We start from the raw sequence: 25,620 nt of genomic DNA, 5'->3' as shown, positions 1-25,620 counted from the left end.
AGCTCTGAGATGTGCAGCAGGGGAGCAGCGGGGCTGCTCAAGACTTGTACTTGTATCACAAAATCATGCTTTGCTCAGAGATCTCAGCAGTGAACCCTTCGTCGAGATGGTGTAAGCTCCTCTGAGGAGGGATGGTTGTTGGAAGAGGTTTGCAGGGAGACTGACAGACGGGCTGACCGTGTTCTCTAACGCTTCATCCATCTAAAATTAAGGCTAAAGCAATAACCCTGCGAAATGGCAGTCTGTGTTAAAAGAAAGGGGTAACTGGTCCAGACATCCCACCATTTAAATTCCACTCATTTGCCAAGTCTTGAGGTTCAGCTTCTTGCTGCAGGGCACATGGCTGTTGATATGTTAGTTTTCAAAGAGATCAAAGTCTCAAAATATGTCAGTGGCCAGTTTCTGAAACAATGTCAGAACTGATCTAATGTCAGTCTCAGCCACTGACGTCACAGGCCACTATTAAAGTAGCTCGACTGTTTGTTGTGAGGACACTGTTGAAAAAGATTTTGATTGAATTCAAGAAATTTAGTTAATGGCAAGTCCAAACTATTTGAAGCAAGATTTGAAAATAGACTTTTCAAAGGTCTTTACAAAGAAGGAAAGGCGTAATTACAGATAAAATCTCCGCCAAGGCCCAACAGTCCCCTTAAATTCAATCAAGCTGCATCAAATCTGATTTGAGATGTCAGTCCCCTTAATATGTCTGAATTCTTTCACCAAGATCCATATCTTATTGGGAAATTATGAAAATGTTGAAAAATGCCCCCTCATCTGGATTTGCACCAAAATGTGATGGGTTCCTCTCACACCCACACTGCATCCTTTCCCCAAGTTATGTAAAAGTCTGTTCAGTTGTTGTTGCACAATCATGCCTCCAAACAAACAAACCAACCAACAAAGAAACGGACCGGGTGAAAACATTAACCTCCTTGAAGTAACTTGTGATGAAAACACACAAAAGCAAGCATATCACACATAAAGATATGGGACTGTGTGTGTGTGTGTGTGTGTGGTGAGAGAGAGAGTGTGCCTTTCCTTAGAATTCTGTATTTATTAGGACCAAAGGTTATAAATCACAAACACTGTACCTTTCCATTCAAGGATATCTTCTTATAACTCACTCTTTGGTTTTCTCTACAGATAAACTGACGTCTTATCAACCCTAAATGTTAAACAAGTGTGAAAATTGGAAATGAAAATGGTTAACCCTGGTACTCCATGCTAACACTCACCTACACTATATGGAGTCTAATCCAACCCTGTTCCTTAACCCCCACAGACCATCGAGTTTGACGAGGCTGCCGGCGCCGTACTCAGAATCCAGCCTCTGCGCGCGCCGCGAGATGAGAACATCTACGAATGCGTAGCCGAGAACAGCGAGGGCGAGATCACCGTCAATGCCAAGCTGTCCATCATCCGAGGTGAGTGCTGCATTAATATGAAACAATGTGCAGGGGGGGTAACCACAAGATAAATCATTAAAGTGGAAAACCAGGAGCTCCTCAGGGGTTTTTTCATGGCACCTTGAGTTTTTGAACTGCAGTTGCCAGGAAGCGAGGGCTGCACCTTGAAGTCTTTCTATCTATTTCTATTACATATAAAATCAATCAGTTTGTATATATAACTATATGCGATATCTCCCTTTTTTCTTTCTTTTACCCTTTTATCAGAATGTCACTGCATGTTACATGAATCGCCACCAGAGAAGCCAAATTAATTCATGTGAAAATGTGGAGGATTATTTCAGGCGCACTGCACCGCCCCAAAAATGAATCACATTCACTCAGAACAGATGGACTGTGTGAAGGCTGTTTATCAAGGGTTCATCAGTTTGATGCCACTAATCAACTCTCCATTCATGTACGAGCTGGACCTCTGTTTGCCCGTGATGAAAACCCAAAGGATCCTTGAATGAAAAATTGCCTGCATATACAGTCAGGGCACAGCGACTGACAGCTGTGTCTGCACACACACACACACCCCCGTGCACACAAACAGGTGTCAAACGACAAAATTGGATGAGATGTGTCAATGAAATCAATGATGGTTGAACTTTGCGGACCTTTACCGAGAGGCTCCTGGACGCGCTGGTTTATTCTCAGCAAAGATATTACATCATTTGTTGAGCTGGAGCGTAGAGGTCACGGAGGACGCTATCAGAGGCGAGCAAGCATGTGGTCACACTCTCCCGCGTTCTTTTCTCTCCGTCTACCTGTCTGTCTGACTCACACACACACACACACACACACACACACACACACACACACACACACACACACACACACACACACACACACACACACACACACACACACTCAGAGTCTTCTCTCTTCTCTTCTGTTCTCTCTCCTGCCACCATCTGCCATGTTTCCAGGGTTGGATGAAGCTGAGCTATTGCTGCCTGGCTGGCAGCACACGAGCTCGGCCTTCCTGGCTGTCAGATGCATGTTGGAGCAGGGATTGGAAGCCTGGCCCAGCATCCTGGGTTAGTTATTGTTAGCAACAAACCCCCCGCACTGGGAACACGCTGGTGGGTGCTAGGGGAGGTGTGAGTGGCTTAGGTGTCCTTCAAAAGTTGAAACACATATTGAGACGTGGCACGTATATATTGAAATGACATGTTTGTTCACATTTGTCACAGTTTTATTTCTCTGCCTGGAGTGATACATATTAGAGTGTCGATACCTGAATTTGGGGACCTGACCGGATGGTGTACAGACAAAATTTGGAAATTATAGTTTGTCTCAGATCGGGTTGGTCATTGATTATTGATAATCTTTTGACCTACATGTCTGTCTACATCAGGCTCGGTTTAAGCTCGTTTTCTGTCTGACTAGGACAGAAAAATGTGACCTGAGGCGAACTCATTCACACTGAATGAGCAGCTTTCAGTTTGGCGCTGTACGTAGGGACTCATATTATTCATAGTTTGAATTTTGTTTTTTACAGTGTTCTGTGAAGTCCTTTACAAAGAAACAGTGGGCACACAGACAGACTGAAAAAAACGATATTGAACAAGCAGACCCTTTTTTTATACTACAAGCTCAGGCATGTACATGTCAGCATGTGCAGTTGTGTGAACACAGCTGCGTGAAAGAGCACAACGTGAACGCAGGGTGGTCCACAGGAGCAGGCGGAGGATAAAAAGATATTGCAATCGGCTTGATGAGGTTCCCTCGAGAGCCCAGAGGAAGACAGCCGCTCTCCTGCCCAGGCAAGACCAAACGCTGACGGAGGGATGAGAGAGTGATGATGGGGGTTGAAGGTGCAACATGAGCACCAAAGGAAGAGAGCAGTAGTTTCTCTCAGTTTTCCATCTTTAATGAGGTCGGAGCCCGCTGCATTAACTCGGCAGCGTTAGGGAGGAGACGGGAAAAGATACAGGCAGAAAACTGGAGAACGAGATTGAAGAAAGATGGAGTTTAATTCACAGAAAATGCAGAAAACGTGGAGAGTGAAGCTGGGAGAAAAAGAATGAGGGTCAATGGAGAGAGAGAATGCAAATAGAGATGTAAGTGGAGCAAACCAGAGGAACAAATCAACCCCCAAAAAAAGAAGAGAAGTTGGCCAGAGATGAAGGCAGACAACAGGGGGTGTTGCGGACGATTGGCATTGTAGAACAGGTGAGGAGGACAATAGGCAAACATGGGCTCTTGGAACAGGGGCATAGGATTATGGGATATGGGACAAGGCACCGGGGACACATCTGCAGTAAACAGAGGGTTTGTGGTCTGGGATGTGGAGAGGCAGAAAATGGGTCGCCACGGTGGGTGACTTGGCCGAGAAGCCGTGGCACACATTTGCAAGAAAATCCAACTGCATGCACACGCGCAACCCATAGATTCATGTTGACAAATACAAACAAACACACGGAATAACATGTATTTACACAAACATGCATCACTTATACATCCCAATAAGGAATCCGTTGATGTTCACCAGTTAACAAAGGGTCATGAGAGTCACTGAACACATGACAGGCTGTGGAATACTGGAATACTTTACAGCAGACTAAAGGCATCATCACTTTTCAGCTCACACACACACACACACACACACACACACACACACACACACACACACACACACACACACACACAGAAGTATGTACCGGCTTTCTCTGTCCTCTTGTCCTCATCTACCATGAGAGCATGTGGTTTCTGCTTGCAGTTTGAAAACAAATTAACAATAACACTATTCACCACACACTCAGGCACACCCAGGCACACACACACACACACGCACACACACACACACACGCACACACACACACACACACACACACACACACACACACACACACACACACACCCATTCAGAAGCACAAGCTGACACATAGCGCATCATTCCACCAAGTTTTGTGGAAATCCTTTCAATGGTGACAGGGGTGAAAACATAACCTCCTTGGTGGAGGTAATTAACAAACTCAAACATTTATTCTTCCAAAAAAAGCAGACTAACCTTTAACCCAATCTTCATAGTTATTTTTTATACTGTTTCCCCTCTTCCTCTGTTGTCTCTGGTGTGTTTGTGTGTGATCGTGTGTGCACGGTGCGTGTGTTGGTGGCAGGGTGCCTTTAGCATCGTCTGTGACACCTCCTTGGCTGTTGCTTCACTGCCTCAGCTGAATACCTAAGATGGGGGCCATCTGGCTGCGCTGAGAGTTTGCACACAGTCCTCTGGGAGTCCTTGGAGAGGGACTGACAAGTGTATGAAGTGTACTCTTGAGATCTGACACAACTTACAGCTTGCTTTGTGGTCTTTTTTTTTTCTTATGGGAAAATTTTTTGGAGTGTGAGGATCTGCCTGTATTTTTCAGGCAAGTGTTTCGAGTGTCAACAGGAAGGCAGCGTTGCCACTGGGATACTGTCAACTCATGCTGTTGTGAGGAGATCATGGGGTGTTACCCCGGTTTGTGTGATTATCTTTGAGACTGCTGCAGTGTTTAGCCCTGCCATTACTGTTGCAAATAGATTCTCCCCCGAGGCTCCCAAAGGAGGGAAAACCCTGATTGATGAGATTTGGTCTGCTGCTCTGTTTTATTTTTTTCAAATGTTGTAAGAGTTGTCGATATGATGTGTCTATCGTGGTGTTTGGGGAACCCATCAAAATGATCAGAGCCAGGCAGAGCGGCTCTCAAGGCAGAAATAATCATGTTGGTGGAGTTCAAGCTCGCTGGTGAAGCCATGGAATTGTTTTTTTTTTTTTTAAGGAACATTCACTTAAATCTCTGAGATGTTTGAACTTAGAAGTTAGTAGAGAGTCATCTTTGATACACACACACACACACACACACACACACACACACACACACACACACACACACACACACACACACACACACACACACACACACAGGTGCATGCAATTCAGCTCTCAGGTCTGGCCTTGAACATATGAATGCTTGCCACATAACACCAGACCCATCCATGACCTCTTTTTGCAGCTGTGCACCGATACACACACACACACACACACAGACGCACACACACACACACACACACACGACATGTTTATTTTCGTTTGCCGCTCCCAACCAGGTGAAACCAATCAAACCTCCTCTTCTCTCTCTCTCTCTCATCACTCTCTCCAAAACCGATCCAATCCTCCCGCTCTCTGTTGGTGTGTGAGTTTGCCAAGTTACAAAGCCTGGTTTTCATCCACAGCACCCCCTCCCCCCTCCCCCCTTTCTCGTGAGAGCTTCTTGTTAAGTATAATTTGTTGTAAAGTTAAATTTCAGGGTCTCTTTCAATGTCTATCAGGGTGTTTGTGACACGGATCGTTGCTGTTACTTTACATTAGTTGGGGAAGAGCACACAGATATTTTACTGTAGATGTATGTTTATATTAAATCACTGTCATTTGATAGTTTAAAGTGAACTGGAAACTCCACTCGTCTGCCACAGAGCAACACTGTGCTGGTCAGTGCACCCACTATTACCCAGAGGGCAGTGGGGCTTAGCGTGTCTGCTGTTTGATCAGGGCTTTCTGGTGATTGGCGTCTGCTTTGTGAAGACACAGGTTATTGTGATTTGTATTGGATCAGGCTCTATGAATCATGGGAGAAGGGTTGAGAAACGGTGAAACTCGGGGTGGGGGCAGACAGAGTCATGATTATGAATATGAAGCAAAGGCAAAATGATGAGATGGAGGAAAAAGTGAGCAGAGGAACGAGGGAAGAAGAACTGGAGTAAATGTTCAAACACAATCAACGTCCCAACAGATACTGGCTCCAGCTTTTCATGGCCCATCTACCATTTTTCGTATCTTCTGACACAGCATCACTGCCATTATGGCCGAGGATCTCTCCTCTCGTCCTCCCTGCAGTCGTTCTCTCTCGCTCTCTCTGTCCCCACTTGTCCGGTCTCATTGTGTCTCAGTGGGTGTGAGAGAGAAGGTGCCGCCTGCTGCAGTGGACAGCTGCAAGTGGATGGTGATTAATCACTTGTGTGTAGTCTTTCAGTGATACGACCATTTCTCCATCACATTTTGAGCAATAGAATGCAAATTCACATACACTGTGTGGGATGGAGAACTAAAGAGCATCCTATATAATAATATTTTGCATTACATTATATTTTAAGGTATAAAAAAGATTTAAGAATTGGTTAAAAAACACTAGGATGATGAATCAGCTGTAATGAAAAATACACTAGCAAAATTGAAGAAGATCACAGCACCAGGTATTAGCTAAAACACAATTATAATCTGTTCTCATCATCACAACTTGTCGTGTGAGTGCATTTGCCATAGAATTTGATAAATGTGAGATTTCCCTTTGTGTGTGATGCAATCTGACTTCAAAACTGGTTTGTGTTTTTGAAAGTCTGAGCCTGAGCTGAGACAGAGAGCAACGGACAGATGAGAGATGATAGGAATATAGAGAGAGAAAAAAAGATTTTTCTCCTTGCTGTTTATTTCATCAGTATTCCCTGTGTGTTTCAAAAAGGCTCCAGCTCAAAAACACATTTAGATTTGTGAAATATTCCCCTCGGGTTTCATTCCTGACCCCTTGGTTTTTTTTATAACCTCTTAAAACTACAGTTTACATTTTCTCACAAACGCTCGAGAAAGACAAAGTACAAAGTTTTCTTCTTTTTGCAACATTTCTTTGACTTTTAGTCTTTGCATTTTTTTCCTCTTGTCTTTTCTCATGGTGCTAATATGGTGCCGAAGGGTAATGCTTCATTTTTTTTTGAGTTTATTTTAGAGGAAAAGGTGAGTCCAGGGCATCGGGGGAAGGCAGGATGAAAAATTAATAAGGCATGGTGAAACATGAGCAGGTGTGTGTGTGTGTGTGTGTGTGTGTGTGTGTGTGTGTGTGTGTGTGTGTGTGTGTGTGTGTGTGTGTGTGTGTGTGTGTGTGTGTGTGTGTTAATGAAAGAAGGAGAGAAATTGTTTGTTTCCTCGTGTGTGTGTGTAAGTATGCATGGGTGACAGCTGTGTGTGTCTGTGAGTGTGTGTTTCCGTGTGTGTGCGTGTGTGCTTGTACGAGTATGTGTGTGCTGTAGAGAGAGGGAGACAAAGTTAAGAGAGAGCAAGCCAGGCAGCCGGCAGGCAGGCAGGCAGTGGCTGCTCTGTAATGAGACAGTGAAAAAGTGGCAGTATCAGCAACAGATCTGGCTGCTTTTCTTTTCCTTTTCTCCCTTCCTGTCTGTCTGCTTCTGCGGTAGCCTCCGCCCTCTTCCACTAGCCTCCAACACCTGTAGAGAGAGCTAGAAATATATGCAGAAAAGAGTGGCAGGCGGGTGAGTAGAAAAGCAAAGAAGGGAGATAGAGAAAAAAATATATTTATTTGAAATACCAGAATAAGGAAATGGATGAAGAAGAAATAATAACATGCACATATCTTGTTTTATTTTTGTTGTACTCAAAGATTCAAGAAAGTGAGGCTATTGTTACTAAAGAAGGGGAGTATGGAGACGGGTTTTATACCTGTAGCCTTGAGGCAGAAAGCATTCAGAGTCTCGTGACTTGGTTGAAATGTTGACATCTCCCACATTGAAGACTGGAAGTGTTCTCCTGGTATACCTTCCACAGTTTCCATCTTTATTGACTAGGCAGGACAGCATTATTGAACATGCCAGTCAGATGGCCACAACACCTATATGCACGCCAGAGATAAAGAGGAGAAGGCACAGCAGGGTTTTTTTTAAGGAAGCCTCAAACCCCCCGACACACCTCATTTGAATTTAAAGTCCACACTGTGCCATGGCTGTGTGTTCTCTGAGTTGTTTTTGCCCACTGCATTGTCTCTAGCTTGTCCCTGATAAACAAGTCAATTCTCATTCCCAAGCAGCACTCACAGCTTCCACCAGTAAATAATACATTTGTTTCGTGCTGTTAAGATCTACACCCATCAGTGGAGGTTACCTTTTCACGGTGAACCTATTTTTGCATGAAGCACCTGTTCGCAGCTCTCAGTTCCAGCAATTTTTCCACTTGCAGATGATAAACCATCGGGTCTCTCTTTGTGTGCATGATCACAAAAGTGCGTTTTGTATTTGGCTCCTTCATTTAAGGAGAATTACAAGTGCAGCACATTTCGTGCTTTGTTCTGCGATAGTGCCAATGAGGTGCTACTCCTCGCTGTGTTAGGATTCTCTAGCTGTTATTGGTGTTATTGGTGTATGGGAGAGGTCAGGCTTGGCACAAACAACAAATCAATAGTCAAATGTTGACCACCTGCATGGCCCTCATGCCCCTCAATCTTATTGGAGGCTTAAGAAGTTTCGTGTTTTTCCCCTCAGAACTCTTCGCTTCGGTGTCCTGAGGTGACTCTGGTGCTTCCTCTCCGCTCTTATATTGAACTGCTTTCAGACAGGCATGGATGTCCAGACATTTCCGTGAACATTTTTGTGGAGGGGCTGTGTGAGAGATCGCAAATGAACGAGTCAGTTGCTTTGGGCATTTTCTGGAACTTTTCCTGCCAGCCCTTTTTTAAAATGTCAGGAGAATGTCCAAGTGAGCCTATGTGAGAGTACAACCGAAAAATGTGCGGGGAACTTTAAATCCAGCGATTGGGCAGGTTGATGACGTTTTTTGATAAATGGCAGACGCAAAACTGGAGTAATGCTTACATGTCAGGATTAAAAAGAGAGCCGCCACGTGTATGAGACACGAGATGTGAGAGCTTTCGGCTCCACTCAGGCACCACCCCCCACCTGAATTTAATTCTAATTCAAACAATCTTCTTCATATGTGAAAGGCAAAGTCCGGAAAATGTCTGGGCCCAATTTGTCTGAACTTCATGTCTGAAAACAGCTTAGTTATCTCCTTACCATGAATCATCTCTCCTCCCCCTGTTCCACTTCATACGTAAATATTAGCATCTTTATGCCTACTCGTCTCCTGCAATCTGTCTGTTACTATTATAGAAAAATGTTCTTCTTCCAGAGAAAAATTCACCAAGATAAGCATTTATGGCGTCTGAATCCTTTCATCCTCAAAACCTTTAATGCAGTAATCGTTGGTTATTGGGGGATGGGGGGGGACCACAAGCTGAGTGGAAGCACAAAAGATAAAGGAGGAAGAGGAAGAGAGAAATGAGGTGGTTCCTGATGGAGCGGGATAAGTGGAAGGAACTAGCCTCTGGCCACGGGTGGCTGGCTCCTGAACTTTTGCCATCAACTTCATATAATTCCTGCTCAAGTAGAGTGACCCTGCCGACTGTAGACATCTGACCACAGCCAATATACAGCACCAGGGCAGAGTAAAGAAAATACAGAATGAAGAGACAAAAAGCAAGTGGGGAAGCAGGAGACTGGCTCAGGTTTGGCTGACTGGTTTATTACTGGCGAGTAAGTCCATATAAATGGATCCTTTGTCACAGCAATGCGATGGCCAGACTAAATGGGCCATCTCCTTGGCCATTGAGACTAAATTGAGAGATTAGTGTCTCTGAGACGTTTTTTACAATGAAAAGTGTTCACTGGTTTGATTCACCTGGTGATTCAGCCTGTGGCAGAAATACCCATTTCCTCCCATATCAGATCATTTCCATCTGTTCTTTTTCTCTGTTTCTCTCAAACAGCCATTGTCCATGTGTGGAACCTGAAACAATGGAAAATAATTTCTTGTTACACGTCCATTAATATGTAGAAATGCACATGTAATTCAATGCGAATCAGTTGTGAAATTAGTGGTTGGATTTCCAGCATCTGGTTCACAGTAAAAGCTCCCCGGCAGCACTCCCTTCTATAATGCCTCCTTGTCATTATATTTCATTAAATCTCTGCCAGTATTTTGGTGTCACGGGATTTCGCTGGATAACTGAAAAAATGTAAATCAGTTCCCCTGCAATTCTGGCCAAGCAGATACTCACAGAAATGTGCGGTTGGCCTATCGGTCCATCTGGTCATGGGATTTACTTGCTCATAATGTCATGTGTAATTCATTTAGGACGACAACAAAACGAACATACTAATATGAATCATAGTAATTGCATTTTGGAACATTATACGTGAAAAATCAACATGTAGAAGCCAAGAAAACATGGAAATGAATACAATGATAACGTGCAGAAATAAAATGCAAACAATTGTAGGGTGAGGGTTACTGTTTGCTCGACACGCAGACAGTAAGAGTTGCGAGAAAAAGAGTGGTTCCTGTGGAAACGGCGTGAGTGGCGACCTTTGGAGTGGTCCAGCTCATGCATAAAGAAGAGCAAGGGGATATGGCCTGGACCACCAGCTTCATGCATATACATAAGCCTCTCGCCCAGGTGACTGGAGGTGTACAACACAGAGGTTACGCTGTGAGCCCTGCAGGATCAGAAGAGCTCACATGACTTGGAGTCCTTCATGCTTCACAGGTGCCATGCATAGGCCACCTGTGGAAAATCTATGGAAATCTTAACATGCAGTATGGCTACTAGTATTTCTTCTATGTGAGGCATACACATCAGCTAAGAAAGAGAAGCCTTATACTTTTGTCAAATGAATAGTGTTACACCATTGTAGCTCTTAGTCGGGTATAAGGACAAGTTAGATTGTATTTATGAGGAAAATAGCGTTGGGAGTCAGGCCAGTTGGAAGCTGCAGGATTTATTTGTGATTACAAAGCTTTTGTTCTGGAGTGCGGCCCAGATCCACCTGGACCAAACAGCAGCTGGTCGTACTCTAGACTATTGTGCTCCTGACATGTGTTGCTCTAGCCCATCAACCCCTTTGCCCACAAAATCGTAGACCCACATTTTCCGCCGTGCCCTTCCATCGAAATACTTGGAGTTTGCATCACGTCTCTGTGTGAATGAGGTTGTTACAGCTGAAGGGGACACTTATTTGAGCACAATGTGGACTGTATGTGTTTTTCCTTTTATTGTCATTTTCTGAAGGTACCTTCCATCTTGACAGAGAATTATGTTTAACCATTCACCAATTGCTCTGTCAAATGCTGCTACAGCAAGAAATGATGGGGAAATTGTAGCTGTGGTCCTCTTTGTTTCCCCCCCCCCCCCCCCATAGCTTATCAGCATTCTGCCCACAACCACTCGGCCTCGTCATCTTTTTAAGTGACTTATTTATCCAACACTACAACTTATCTTGCCCTGGTGAGGGGCACATCCTCTGTGACCCTTGCTGCCGTGCCTGCTCGTCGTCTCTGCGTCGCGAAGAGACATCGAGCGATTACCAGGCCGTAGTCTAGCTGGCCCCTCTGCTCATTTATATCCCCCCACATATTCATGATTGTCGTTCTTCCCACCAAAGGTGCCTCCAAACCTGTCATTAGCGGCTTAATTGTAATAAGCTAAAGGCACACAAAGTCTTTGACTTCGCTCCCCAGACCCACCCATCCGCCTGTCTCCAAATCCTTCAGTTACTGCCAGTCTTTGTTTGGGGGGGAGCTGGTGTTTGTTTTGGTTAGATTAGTTGCTTTGGCAGGAATGGCACAGTGCAGCAGCTCAATGCATTGTTGTTTTGGACGCTTGGTGCTAAGCAGGCTTAGAGAGTCTCTGCTCCACATGTCGGGAGCACCAAGTCCTGATTCTCTGGTGCACAGAAGCCCTGTTCACATATATCTTCTAAAACTTTATAATTGCTGAAGTTACAAATATGTTTGTAAAGAAGTGATTTTGTCAATGAGATGAAGCCCCCCCATTTTCCAACATGACAATGCTTTTTCTTAATGGGTCCCATTTCCCCCGCACTCAGCACTGATGAAGAATATTCACATTAGGGATAATGAGAATTCTTATTGATCACACAGTTAAAATGATAAATTCTAAATCTTGCTTCGCCATTGCCAAAGCACCCCACAGTGCACTTCCTCATTAGGTATAACATAAAATCATGCTGCACACCTACATCATCTGACAGGAGTCAAGCTATTTTAGTCTTGTAAAAAGCTGCACAAATTAGGTTTTGCCCTTCATGTCTTTTATGAAACCAGGCACTGTCTCAGTAACAGTACTTTTATTGTGAACACAATTAATTTCTTCGTGAATGGGAAATGATAACTAGATGTGGAACGTATTTACTTTGGGGGTAGTAGAAGACATGTATTTTTCTTTGTGCATGAATACAGACGGCTGTCTATGATGTCTAAGAAAAACATGTGGCTGCCTAAAATTAAAAGTTACAAAACACTTCAACGTCCTCAGAATAATCAATTTCTAAAGTATTTTATTCAGAATGTTCATATTTGAGTGCGTGCATGAATTGGGCTAGACATGTCTTTAATACCTCAGCCTACCTTGGTTGAAGGTTGTCATAGGTTGTAGTAGAATAACGCTAAGCTCTCGTGATTTAATGAGATGATCAATATCACATTCGGCACAGCTGTCACCTCAAAACAATTTAGGCATTTCCCATTTGAAAAGGCCTGCACAGCAGCCCTGCCACTCGCACACGGTGTGGTAAACTGACGTCAGGTTTCAAGGTGCCCACTGCGAGTCCTCACACAGTACCCCCCCCGCTCCCACACACACACACACACCCTTACAGAACCGCACACTCAAAGCCACCCACCACTAAACTAGACCTGACTGGTTGACGTTTCTCCACAGTGAGGCACTTCCTTTAATGGCCCTGGCCTCATCTCCTGTCTCCCCTGGAGTTCGCCTGTCTTACCCTGGACGCCTCAGGAGTCTGACAAGAAAGAGAGGGAGAGAGAGAGAGAGTGGGGGATGAAACTCGATAAACTTCCACCGGCTGAGATGGATAAACAGATTCCCCCCCCCCCCCCCCCCCCCGTCTTGTGTTTTTTATTTTTCACCCCATCTCTCCTCCTCACAGGCAGGGGATCGTAGGAGCTGTCCTCGGCAATTACTCCCCTCTCTTGTCTGCGCTGTGTCTATCACGGTGGCTCACCACATCAGGGAAACAGCCTGTATTGTATGTTTGCTTTTTTCTATCGAAGGCTGGACCCTGGGCTCCAGCATTAAAACTCATAGGTAAAGACAGCAGGTCAGCTCACATAGTAGAGCCCCGTGGACACGCTTGTTTGAAAGTCGTCTAATCAGCTAGAAAACATGTGCCTCTATAAGTAAATAACGATGAAAATCTTTTTTCGACACTGAATGGGGGATAATGTGGAGCAGCAGATTTCTGTGCAGTGGCCTCTTGATTTTTGACTCTTGATTCAAGAAATTATGAGTAAGAAAAAGCAAAAACATGTCAAATGCTGTTGTAATACTGTGACTTATTTCTATTTCTATTTTTCTATGTGGTCCCTCGGAGTCAATCAGCCTGTTGCTTTTTTTCCGCTGTTTTGAACAACAAGAAAGCCAACAGGACTCAGTGGTACAGCGATTCAGGCTGGTATCATTATTTTAATGGAATAGGCTATGAACATGCAATGTGAGAAAACCTAATTTTATACACCCTCAGAAATTCTGGTTTATCGCTGTCCCAGAAAATATGTGACTGTAGCTGTGTTAGAAATTCACCAAAGTGAGTTTAAAGGGACTGGATCTTGAAATCTGAAAAGTCAGGCAGCAATTGATTTTTTTTACATTTGCTAATAAGTAATTCAACTTTAACACGAGCAACACAAAGAACTCTGAGCCCATTAAGACCTGAGACGCCCTCTAAAAACTTTTATTTCTCAGCCTATGAAGTAGATTGAAATATAAAATTAAAACCATTTGAGCCCTTAAACCTTTGACCTTTATTGTATTTCATATCCTTAACATAACATATGTAAATTATTCACAGTGACACCAAAGGAACAACAAAACCCTTATTAGTCGCTCTGGCCATCGGGCAGACCCGGAAAAATCTAGGTGGTCTGCGCTATTGATGGGTTGATGGACCGTCAAAAAATCCATAAAGTTATTACTGTCTTTGTACAGTCATGTTATTGGATAGACAGTACATAAAAACTACCACTGGAATATAGTGAACATTTTATGAAGTATTGGAAGCATTGATTTATTGCACAGTGTAATAGCAGATATTATCGGATAGAAATAACCAGCATTAAGAGCTGAGCTGTGTTCAGTCAGTCCTTGTGTGTGACAGACAGGTCTGACAGCGTGTGTATTGTAAAGGGAGTTCAGGAGTCTGAAGGCCTCTGGAAAGAAGGTCGCACAGAGCCTGCAGGCCCTGCACCCCATGCTGCGCCAGCATTTGCCAGAGGGCAAAAAGCAATGCTGCAAACTTCTGCCTTACCTTCCGTGCCCCTCACCTTTTCATTCTTTCTGTCTCTGTCTTCCTTTGTCACTGTTTTCCTCTGCCCCTCTTCCTTTTTTTCTCATCTGGTCTCATCAGACTGTTTCGGTTGTATTTTTGGAGATTTGGATCTAAACGTTGCCCTTGGTGGCGAGATTTGCAAGGTGTGGAGAATACCAATGGGACCTAAGACATCTTTCTGGGGGTAGAGGTTGAGTGCTGGCCGTATAATAACCATTATTCAGCTGAGATGGCTATCCGGAGAGGGCTATCGTTGCTGGGCCTAGGGACACTGTGATTAGATTTTCCCTGTGTTGCTATTCTTCTCTGTCCCTGGATCACTGTTCCCCTGTCTTCCTTTGTATATTTCTCAAGCAATTCAGCAGAGATTCGGTTGGTCATAGATTTCAGGGAATGTCATGGAAAGGTGCAAGGCAGGAAAAATACAGAACCAACCAGTCAACCTTATATGGTCCCTGGAATACAAACCATTTAGCCTCATATATGTGGCTCCCATTTGTGATTATGGTGACAACTGGGCACACTATGGTGCCTATGCTGACCATGTTTGGATTAAGACCTCAACCAATTAGTGCTTAACAAATGAGCATTTTTTTCATTTGGTGATACATTTAGACACGTTATCCGAAAAGTGGTACACAAATAGTGTATTTGCTATATTATTTGTACAATTCCCTGCTTTACACAGACACCTTCCTCTTGTCTCCGGCCTGTCAGTTTGATGTGAGGAGTTCTGGCCGTGGTGTAGGTGCAAAGAATATGAATTTGCATTGTCTAGAGTCCGAGCAGCTGGGTATGCTTATTACTTAAACACATGTTTATTCAAACCAGATTTATGTGTAAACGAGAGCTTGCCATTGGTATTCTTCATTGTCTCCCACTGTGTTCATCATGCTCTTACTGTATAGCTTCTAATCCCAACCTCTGTTTCCCCGTCTCTTGCTCCTTCCTTTTCTCCCGCTCTCTCACTCTGTCTGTCTCCCGGCAGTCCCTCTGTGCTATTAATGCACAAACCTGCTTAAAGCCTGTGTCTCTGTGCTTTGGCGCTGGGTAATCAGTTAACCTGATTATGCCGCTGATGAAATTAAATCATTTCAGTAAGTGAAAATAATAATATGAGTAATAGGTGCGGGGGATGGTGGAGCATCCCACAGCATTCACTGTAGTTCCTGGTAAAAACCTGCAGTCAGGTTTTTACCTCTCTCCTTCTCTTTGACTGTTGCTCTCTCCGCTCTTTGAGATAATTGATGGCTCACAATAAGTAGCTTTGAAGCCACCGTGTCAGAGGTTTTGACACCAGATGAGATGGATGATTGTGTGCAGGATAAAAATATAAAAATCCACACAACATTCATGGTGCTTAAGTATATGTAATAACCCAGTGTTACATTGTGTGAGCAGCAGATGGTGAATAATATGTAATTATTCTGCTATAGTGGGTAAAGCGTGGCACAGCAGTTGGATTTCAAAGGTTAGACTTTTCACAGTACACGTTATACTCTCTTTGCTTAGGAAAGAGTGAAAGTGCTCACAGAATGGCCTATTGGTGTCACTAAACCTTTTTGTGTAGAGCTGTGGCACAGTTGTGACTATACCTGACTTAGATTTGTAAAAAAAAACAATGGTTTGGTAGGAGTGAATCACTGGAAATTGGATTATTCAGAAGTGTTTAATGAGTCTAAAGTATGGACTTTTTAAGAGGGCAACACTTAGCATGATAGAAAGCAGAATGCAACAGCAGGCATGAGTCGGCAGATTAACAACCAGGCAGAGGCTAAGCTGACCAGAGGCTGATTAAAGGCTTTGCACCTGTCACTTGTGTAATGATATTAAATGGTGTAGCGACATTAAAGACAATTATGGATAATGACGGTACTCAAGCCAGCATTTTTTTTTTTTTAAAGAGTGACAAAAATCAAAACCTAGATAAGGTCAACTCAAACCTGTCGTGCTGATCAAACCAGCTGTTGCATGGAGTCGACATGTACTGTTTGCCATTGCAGTAACTCTGAGTGAAAAGTGCCCTGAAAACCTAATAGTTACCATATGCAGTGAGCGATTGATCTTACAGCAGTGGGGAAGACCACAGGTCATATGACATACGCACTGGAACGACAACCCCATCCCAGCAGGCACTGTGGACATTTGTCGTCATGGCTACAACAAGACACAAGTGGTTGAGCTTATGGATTGGTCACAGATAACTATACTTGTTTAGGTTTAGGGAAAAAAACCTGGGTTTAGGTTAAAGGAGTCTTGCCATAGCCTGACCTCTTCCTCCACAGTACTGCATCTGGTCTGGCTACACCCATGATCATTAAGCTACAGGGGAAAGTGCTCTGAATTCTTTGTGTTCCTAAATCATAATGCTACAAAGAACAGTAAAGAACGTATTACGACGACGTGATTGCGCAATGGACATTTAAAAAATGTTCATGTAGGTTGTCCGCTCGTGTTGTTTGCCGTCGAAATGGGTATTTTGAAAACAGTATGTGGCAGAAAGGGGAAGTAAAATGAATGCTGCTTAAAATGGGTATTTCCTTAAGGTTAGAAGACCTTAATCCGTATGGTTAATAACACTTAAAAATAAACATGCAGTTAACGCTGTGGAACAGTCAAACAATTATTGCAATTATTATAACAAATTTCAAACAGGACACAAACAGCCGTCTACGGTGAAGCTTTGAAAATTCTTGGGGCAATGCATCCCATAACTGCAGCATGTGTCTCATAGCTCTGAAGTATGATGATTATTGGCCTAAGTGACAAGGGCTGCTCTCGGCAAAATGAATAGCAGCGTTGTCGTTGACCAATAGTGCACATGTGTCGATTGTATTTGGCCTTTGAAGATTTGTCATCACAGAGAACCCCCGGTACACATCACATAAATGCAATTGCCCCGCCATTATGAGGGACCAGGCCCTTTGGGAATTGTAGGATACTATCAGTCCGTGTCATTGGTTGCCTGCTCCCCTTCACAGTCAGCCTGGCTAAGCCTGAAGTAACACTCCCTCGATGAGTGATCTATTTATTTTTGCATGGCCGCCTTTATCGACAGAGCCTGTAAGCTTCAGGGGGAAAGATGATATCAGCCTCTATTCCAAGGGAGGGAACTAACCAGCATACATGCCATTTATACAGAAAGGCTGCCGGTGCTGTATCAGGTCAGAGCAGACGATAGCATTATCTCTCTGTGAATCCAGAATACCTCCTTCTTGTTTACTGCTGTTTTGGTCGGCTGGTTTGTTTGGGCGCGCACCTTTTCCGGGCCTCCGTTGCTCCTTCAGGCAGATTCCCTCTGTCACTTGCCTAATTTTATTAGTCTCAAATCCACTTACTGTGTGTATGCTTTCAGCCTCATTACTGTAGTCTGTGTATAGGACTGGGCCTATTGTTGCAAACCATGGGATCCAAAGCACAGCTAGGCCTCAGCATCTTCAAATACGTCAGGTGTTCACAGATATCCTTCTCCAGCAGACACAGTTGGCTAGAGGGGTACGAGAGTTCTGCACCTCTTGTGGCATCTTATACATAGATCATTGATGGCACAGAGAAGAGGGACTTTGTGAGAACATATTGCTCTGCCTTGTCCTGAAGTTTCTAAAGTGATGTGTGGCTTTGCCACTGCTTTTCCGAGCTTCAGGGGGACTTGGTATAAAGAGATTATACAGGGGTGCTCATTAATAATCGATGGAGAGGATACAGCACAGAGCTTAAAACTGTGTAAATGCCTGTACTTCTCTGAACCTAGCATTGAAATATTCATCGCACTCCGCTGATGTCAGCCTTAGTTAGAGGTAACCTGTCTGGACTGAGTTTTGAGACCCTCTGGTTCTTCCTTGTATTCCTGTTTTATTTTAAAGATTTAATACTTCAAAATGTGGATACATGTGACCTCTCCTCCTCTTTTCTCCGCACAATCCTAGTGCATAAAACAACTAAATGTGTATTTTGCGTGGTGACAAAAAAAAAATCATTAAAGGGACATTTAAAGGGACATGATAATAAATGAGAGAACTTTGACAAAAAATTGAAAATTCTGACAAAATCTCTTAAATATAATTTTTTTTCATTGACTGTATCAGGTGTAAAATATAAAACGGATTAGCTCTTCTTTTCTGTTAAGCATAGGCTGACACACTGGCCCTGCTTTTTCAGTCCAACGAAAATTGCAGCTCAATTGACTGCCCTAATTTCTTTTAATTTACTGCTCCCCGAGTGTCTGCGACGCCACGATGATGTCTGCAGAGTGGATGTGAGGTCATTGGCTCTCCAGATGAACAGTGACCTCAGCTGGGCCACTGGCTAGCATCTTACTCAGTGAATCTTCTCCGAGTCGCGATGTGGCCTTGAGCTTCTGATGTATATTACACCTCAGGGTTCCTCCCCCCTCGGCTCTCATCATCTGAGAATGAGTCACTGCTCCGGCTCCAGCCGGGGGTGGAGGTCAGGCAATTTGACCCATGGGACTAATTGTCCCAAGAGAGCAGGGAGTCTGAAGAGGGAGAACAATGACTATAGAGCACACTGTCATCTCTTAACTGTCTGTCTGTGACAGTGTCAATGACTGTGCAATCATGCATGATTATTAGCTCCAAGGATAACAGTGTTTATAGATTAACACAAGTACGAGATCCAAATGTGCTGGTTTTTCTAGTCAGAGGACTTACGTGCCCTCTTTCCCTTTTCTTTCCACAGAGGACCTGCTCCCACCTGGCTTCCCTAACATCGACATGGGCCCCCAGCTGAAAGTGGTGGAGCGCACTCGAACAGCCACCATGCTGTGTGCCGCCAGTGGCAACCCCGACCCAGAAATCACCTGGTACAAAGACTTCCTGCCCATTGACCCCAGTGCAAGTAATGGGCGAATCAAGCAGCTACGCTCAGGTAAGGAAAGCCCTTGATGCTGTTGCTGTGTTTTTCCTTCTTAATAACTCAATCACTTGTTTGATTCCCCAGGACGTTTCTCTCAATAGTTTACGTGACGGTTTTTTCCTTTGCAGCCAATGTGGCTGCAGTTCCCAGTCTTTCTTTTTCCCCATATTGGTCAAAAGTGTGACTGTGAACACTTTGAAAGCTTTTCAACAGATTCATATCTTCACTGTGCAAAAACGTAACATTGTGTAGTAATGATCACATCACTGTCTGTTCATTTTTGCCTAATGTAAACTTCTTTAGGAACTAAAATGTATGGTTTTCTTTTAGGTGAATGACAACATAGATGATAGAACATAGATTAACAATATTGTTAATATCATATTAATAAAAAAATGTGCATCAACCAACCTAAACATGGATGTACAAAGCATTTGAGTGCAAAGAAAAATTCAAAAATAATCCATGACCCGCAACACAATAGACCAGTAAATATGAAATTTAAGCACAGAGTCATTGTGCTCTGACTATGTTGTTAAAGCCATAGATAATTATCTATTATCTATGGATGTGTTGAAAATAACAAATTACATTTAAGAGCGTAACTTTATTGAATGAGATCACATTATCACAGCATCCCAGAAGCGTGCGATAGTAGGCAACAAGAGCAAAGTCCCCATTCTACTGACACAACTCAGTGGTGGATATGTTGTCTTGTTCCCATTGATTAAACTCTACTGAAAGGCCCAGCAAAGCAAAGTCTAATTATATAGCTAATTAAGTGCAGACCCTAGAGTGGCCCCGGGCAGTAAGGGGTAGATATTTTAGGTCGATGATTTGTCACCATTTGAAAAAAATCCAATGACTCCTATTTGATTTGTTGCTGCAAACGTAAATCGGGGTAGACGCCACTAAATAAAGAGTCTGTTGCCATTGAGTTCCTGCCCCAGTTGTGACCCTCGTGAGCTCTACATTCAAAAGAATCAATTTGTCATCTCGTTATTTATGCCTTATCCATTGCAGCAAACGCACAGTTCTCTAAAACCCATTTAATTTTGGATGTGTGTCGTGTTTGTGCCCCAGTTCTAAGGTTGACCGTTGACTTTTAAGATTTCAGACCCTCTGAACATGAAACATGTAGGATTGTTTGCTCTCTTTAGGACGAGGATGCACAACTCACTGAGAGCTGTGTCTCTTGGTTCATCGGGGCCCGGGGATCGGCCCTGGGGATTTCAGGTTTTCCCGAGGTGCTTTGGTAAAAGCGGTCAGTTGGTGCTTTTGTCTCAAATTTGAGCCTCACAGAGCGATAACCTTAATATCTGCACCTTCTTGGTCATCTTTATTGCACAACCGGCTTTCTTCTAAATAATTTAGACCTTTAAACTTACAGGTGCCCTGCGGTTTTTCCTTCTACAACAGTTGTTTATAAGAGTAGATATTGTTACTACAGGGCACCTTGAAGTATTCAGGTTCACTGCTCCCCCTGACACATGACAGGTCGGAAGATAACGTCATAATACAGTGTTACCCTGCTAAAGTAATAAAACTAATACTATCTAGTCTGATACCAAGCCAAAGTGGTATTATGCAACTTCAACAGATAACTTTCCAAGGGGCTGATATTGCATTTAAGCTTAACCATGTTGAACATAAAAAAAATAATACAATAAAGGTTATTGAAGATTCTGGCCTCTGTTGATAATGGACAAAGAACGTGAGATTCCTGCCTGTTCTAACCTCTGTGTCATCTGTCTTTCTCTGTTTCATGACTTCCTCGATTGTCCATGTGTGTGTCCTGTCTAACTAAAACAGACGACTGCTTTGTTTCTCTGTCTCTCTCTTTCAGTCTCTCTTTGTGTTTTGTCTGTATTTGTGTCTGAAACTCGGATGTGTCTCAGTGCACATTATTGAGTCTTCAACACGTGTCATTTGGCTTTGACCCATAACACAAGTTGAAACCCAAAAAAGAACATAAAAACCCAATTAAATAAATAAAATACAACATAAAAATGATATTTCATAGTTAACACTAGAATTTGCTAATGTGATTTTTATTATTTGCAATGCATTAATTAGCATTTTTGATTTTTTTTAAATTAAAAAGTGAGACATTATTCCTGAGATGTGGAATTATGGAAATGGAAAATACTGAGGTGGCACACGAGAGCCAACTAAACTGTAAATCCTTTAATTATTGGGTGGCAGTCACTTTCAAACTTAACCTAAAACCAACTATGTTGTTCTTTTCCCTTTTTATTTACTTTCATTCCTTCGCTTTGTCATTTTCAGAAACATTTGGTAAGTGTCTTGAAAAGCCCAGCAAGCCCACCCACTCTCCTTGAAGCAGATGGCATAATTTAAACTACTTTCCAAAATGCATGCATCCCCATCCCCCACCCCTGCTCTCCCTTTACTCTCGTCCCATTTTTCCACTTGTCATTTATGTTCTGTTTCTATTTATCCTTAAGTTTTACTTTGCTTTCGCCCCCACGCTCGTCCTTATGCCAACTTTATCTTCTTTCACCCCCCACCACGTTGGAACTTATAGCAGAAAGGCATTCAAGGATAAGCAGCACTACAAGTCTGGGAGGTGGTTAGGCATCACTGTCCACTTCTAATCAGCACGGTTTTATATATGTGCGGGAGACCTGCTGAGCAAGTCTTTTTGGGAACGTTTTTGAGAAAGTTTACTCGACTGTTTGGGAAGAAACTTTGGATGCAGTTGTTCCCTTATTTAGCTCCTTTTCCCTGACCATATTATCCAGATTTTATTGCTGATGCACCCTGTCACATCTAATTCTTTCTCTCCGCTGTGTTGCAAGACAGCAGGCTTTGAGGAAATAATTGGACTCTGTTTGAATCCAAGACAATTGTTTCTGTGCAGTCATAGCCCCAAAGTATTTTAGGCTTCTCCTTGAAATGTATAAATGGCTGAACCTCAGTTTTCACAATAACAGCTTTGTTGTCCAAACATACCCTCGTAAAGTGCCGAAAGCACTGATAGGGTCTGAAGGAATCTTGAATTCTTTCCAGGTGAAGGCCGCTTCAGGACCACTGTGTGGCCCCAACCCTCCAATCCCACACTTGGCTGGGTCCACCCTCATATTTTCTCAGGAGAACATTCTCTGCTCTTGCTAAATTGACCCACATCCCCACTGCCTCAGAGATCTCTACTCTGCCGCCCGAGCTACAGGGTGAGGGCTCAAGTGATAGTTACGTTTGGCCACATTTCGTGCTCCTCCAGACTTTTTGAACTACTTGTAAAAATACACCCAGCCATTTTAAGCTGGGTGTGTTTTACTTACAGTTTACTATTTGTGTACATAGCAGGGCAGAAAAGGAAATTACTTTCCCTTGTTTCAACAGCGAGGCTCTCGTAAGGTAACGCAAACTTTGGGGGCTTGCCGTCTTTTCTCTGGTCCTGCTGATGGAAAGCACATTCAGCAGCAAGGCAGGATTTATGATTGTGAGAAAGAGGCCCACACTCTCGAGCCCCCTAGGCTGCCATATTCACATGTCCTCAGTGCTTCAAAGAAACATCTTGGCTCTCCAGGTTTTTAGTATTTGTTCTTTTTTTCACAGTGATAAATGCAGTCCTCCAAACACACCAAAGGTTGGAGTTATTGGGGCAGCCTTTTCCAATTTTTCCACTGGTCAGATGGCTGTTGACAGTTTCTGTGTGCTACCTGTTTGCTCAGTGGCTTCAGGCACTCTCTTAAGCCTAAGGGGGTAACTGTGAGACTGATGGATCCTCTCCCATAGACAGAGTAAAGTATAGGGACTAGTTTACCAACTGTAAAATCGGTCAACAGTAAACACTGAATACAGCTGTAAAGAGCTCCAAAGACACATTTGAGATTCGATCACTCCGATCGAGACCACATTCAGAGGTGGTCAGGGAAACATGTGGCCACAGTGTGAACACATGGGCCACATTAAAGTAAAGCAGCCTACTCAGCTGACCTGCTACAGTTTCATAATGAACCAGAAATACTTTTCCACTTCTCAGTGTTTCACATACATTGATTGATTTGTGGCCACAGCCACAATATCATTGACTGCCCCATATTGATTTACTGTTTTTTTCCCTACTATTTCAAATGAGTAAAATCCTATTTCATTGCAGCGCTGTGTACAACACATTGATTTGCTCAGCTTCTGCTTGCCTCGTTCTCACACACAGACAACGGGCTCGTCTTTCAAAGTCAGACTGGGTAAACAACCAAATTCAATATTCGTAAACAGAATGTAAAGCTGGGCAGTGAGATCTGAGACACACGTGGAGACACATGCTAGTGCCAGCTGTGACCTGACGTACTTATAGCTGTCCACTTCTGATCGGATCACCCGAGACAGATGTTAATACCAGGTCTGAATGGGGCCTTGGTTTAGATTGGGAGCTGAATAGCTGACTGGCTGCTTCCCCTGTGCCAAATCATGCTGTGCTGGCAGGGCAGTGATATTTGGGTGTGGGTCCCCTAAGGAGCTCATCTAGAGGTGTGGAGGGAGCCTGACATTTTTCCCCAAGTCCCTGTGGCTGCAGACCCCAGGCCCTCACTGGCCTTGTTAGGCAGAACAAATTAACCAGAGGCCAAAGAGACAGCCAGAGACTGGAGGCTGCATATAAATAAATATCAAGGTCCTTAATGTAAAGGTTTTGAAGATGACACCTTTACTCACGCATATTTACCATATGCACATCCCAATCTGAATCAAGAGGAGCTGAGCTGCACTTGATCTACAATGTGAAAGAAAAAGCTCACATTTGTTGGCATCAAAGCTGCTCTGCAGGGAGCGTCAAGGACCTCTGCAGATGTGGCAACAACAGCCAAGATTTCCCTGAAACCTGCTGCGGCACCACCAGGATCCCAGATGGGTGTCTGCGGTGATGAGAAGGTCAGCCAGACGCCCTCTGGAGGGTGGTCAGACTTCGACTCGGCCAATCACGCAACCCTGTCCGCCTCACACGCAGATGGCACATCCCTGGCCAGATTGCCTCTAGCCAGACGACATCCTTCAATAACATTTTTAATATATTTAGAGGGTTGTTAAACAAAACAGCTGGGATGCTGTGTAGAGCAGATAATGCTGCATTGATAATGTGTGGAAGTCTGTGGCCTGTTGAGGTATATTTAGGTCATAGTCACACTAAGCTGATCAACCCATGACTGACCAAAGCTTAGAGGGGGAGCTTATGGCCATAGGCTGCATGTCTGTAATACAGGTGAATTTGCCATTGTATCTGAGCACTGGCTGGACACTGTGACACAGCTTGCCAGGTCAGATCCTCGGCTCAGGTTTATTTTTATCTCTTCGTGCTGCTTTATTATTCAAATTCAGAAGTTCCAACGACCTCAGCCCCCATTTCCTTCTCATTTTCATTATAATTTATTTTTGTTGAACCAATGACTTTGAACTCTGCCACCTCCGTCTTTTACCCGTCATCCTCCTTTTTGCCCTCGTCTGTTTTTTAATCTCTCTTTTCTCGCTCAATACTTTATAAGGCCCGCGCGATGGCCTTCCCTGCTTTATTAACCTAAACCTTACCCTAACCTTTACCTAACGTTGACCTTAACCTCACCTAACCTAACTAGTAACCTCTCAACCCCCAACTAAAATTCATCTCAGCTAAAGCAAAATAAACCAGCTTCCTGCAGCCTCTAATCAAACTCTAACTCTATAACAATGTAACCCTCCCAGAGCCCTGTTGTCTTTTGTCTTGTGATTACCTATGATTATGTGGTCTCCTAAATCATGGCAGAAATGATGTCACTGTTGTTTTGCCTGGTTTCTCAATGGCTCTAAACTATCACTGTGGTAAACGTTTGCATATACAGGACTGTTTATGGATACGGGATGCTGATGTTCTTATAGAGGTTGGGAGTACACAACTCTTGAATGTAAGATGGTCAAGAATCAACAATATTGTCATTTTAGCATTGAATGATTAAGTTTAATGTTAACAAATTACATCGTAAACATTCAACAACATACAGTACTTAATAATTTGAAATGCATATAAGAGCACAGTGCAACGTAGTTCACAGCAACAGTAAAGAAAGGAAATTAGTCCATGTTGGTGCATTGCAAACCAGGCAAAACTTCAAAC

The 25,620-nt window shown here is 43.4% G+C and overlaps 1 protein-coding gene across 18 annotated transcripts in view; it reads left to right on the top strand.

Moving 5' to 3' along the window:
* The window catches only part of ptprsa (protein tyrosine phosphatase receptor type Sa), a 227,817-nt gene that overhangs the window by 117,148 nt on the left and 85,049 nt on the right, over window positions 1–25,620 (top strand). For 9 of the 18 annotated variants that reach the window (XM_034583986.1, XM_034583990.1, XM_034583993.1 and 6 more), the window contains 3 exons: window positions 1,283–1,424; window positions 19,335–19,523; window positions 21,801–21,809. In XM_034583986.1, coding sequence (XP_034439877.1) covers window positions 1,283–1,424; window positions 19,335–19,523; window positions 21,801–21,809 — 340 coding nt within the window. The remainder of the gene's footprint in view (window positions 1–1,282; window positions 1,425–19,334; window positions 19,524–21,800; window positions 21,810–25,620) is intronic. The other 9 variants (XM_034583994.1, XM_034583991.1, XM_034583988.1 and 6 more) reach the window with 1 other exon arrangement.

The sequence above is a fragment of the Hippoglossus hippoglossus genome, chromosome 4 (assembly GCF_009819705.1).
Source record: "Hippoglossus hippoglossus isolate fHipHip1 chromosome 4, fHipHip1.pri, whole genome shotgun sequence".
NCBI lineage: Eukaryota > Metazoa > Chordata > Actinopteri > Pleuronectiformes > Pleuronectidae > Hippoglossus > Hippoglossus hippoglossus.
The sequence above is the reverse complement of the archived record's forward strand: the minus strand, read 5'-3'. Positions and strand labels throughout refer to the sequence as shown.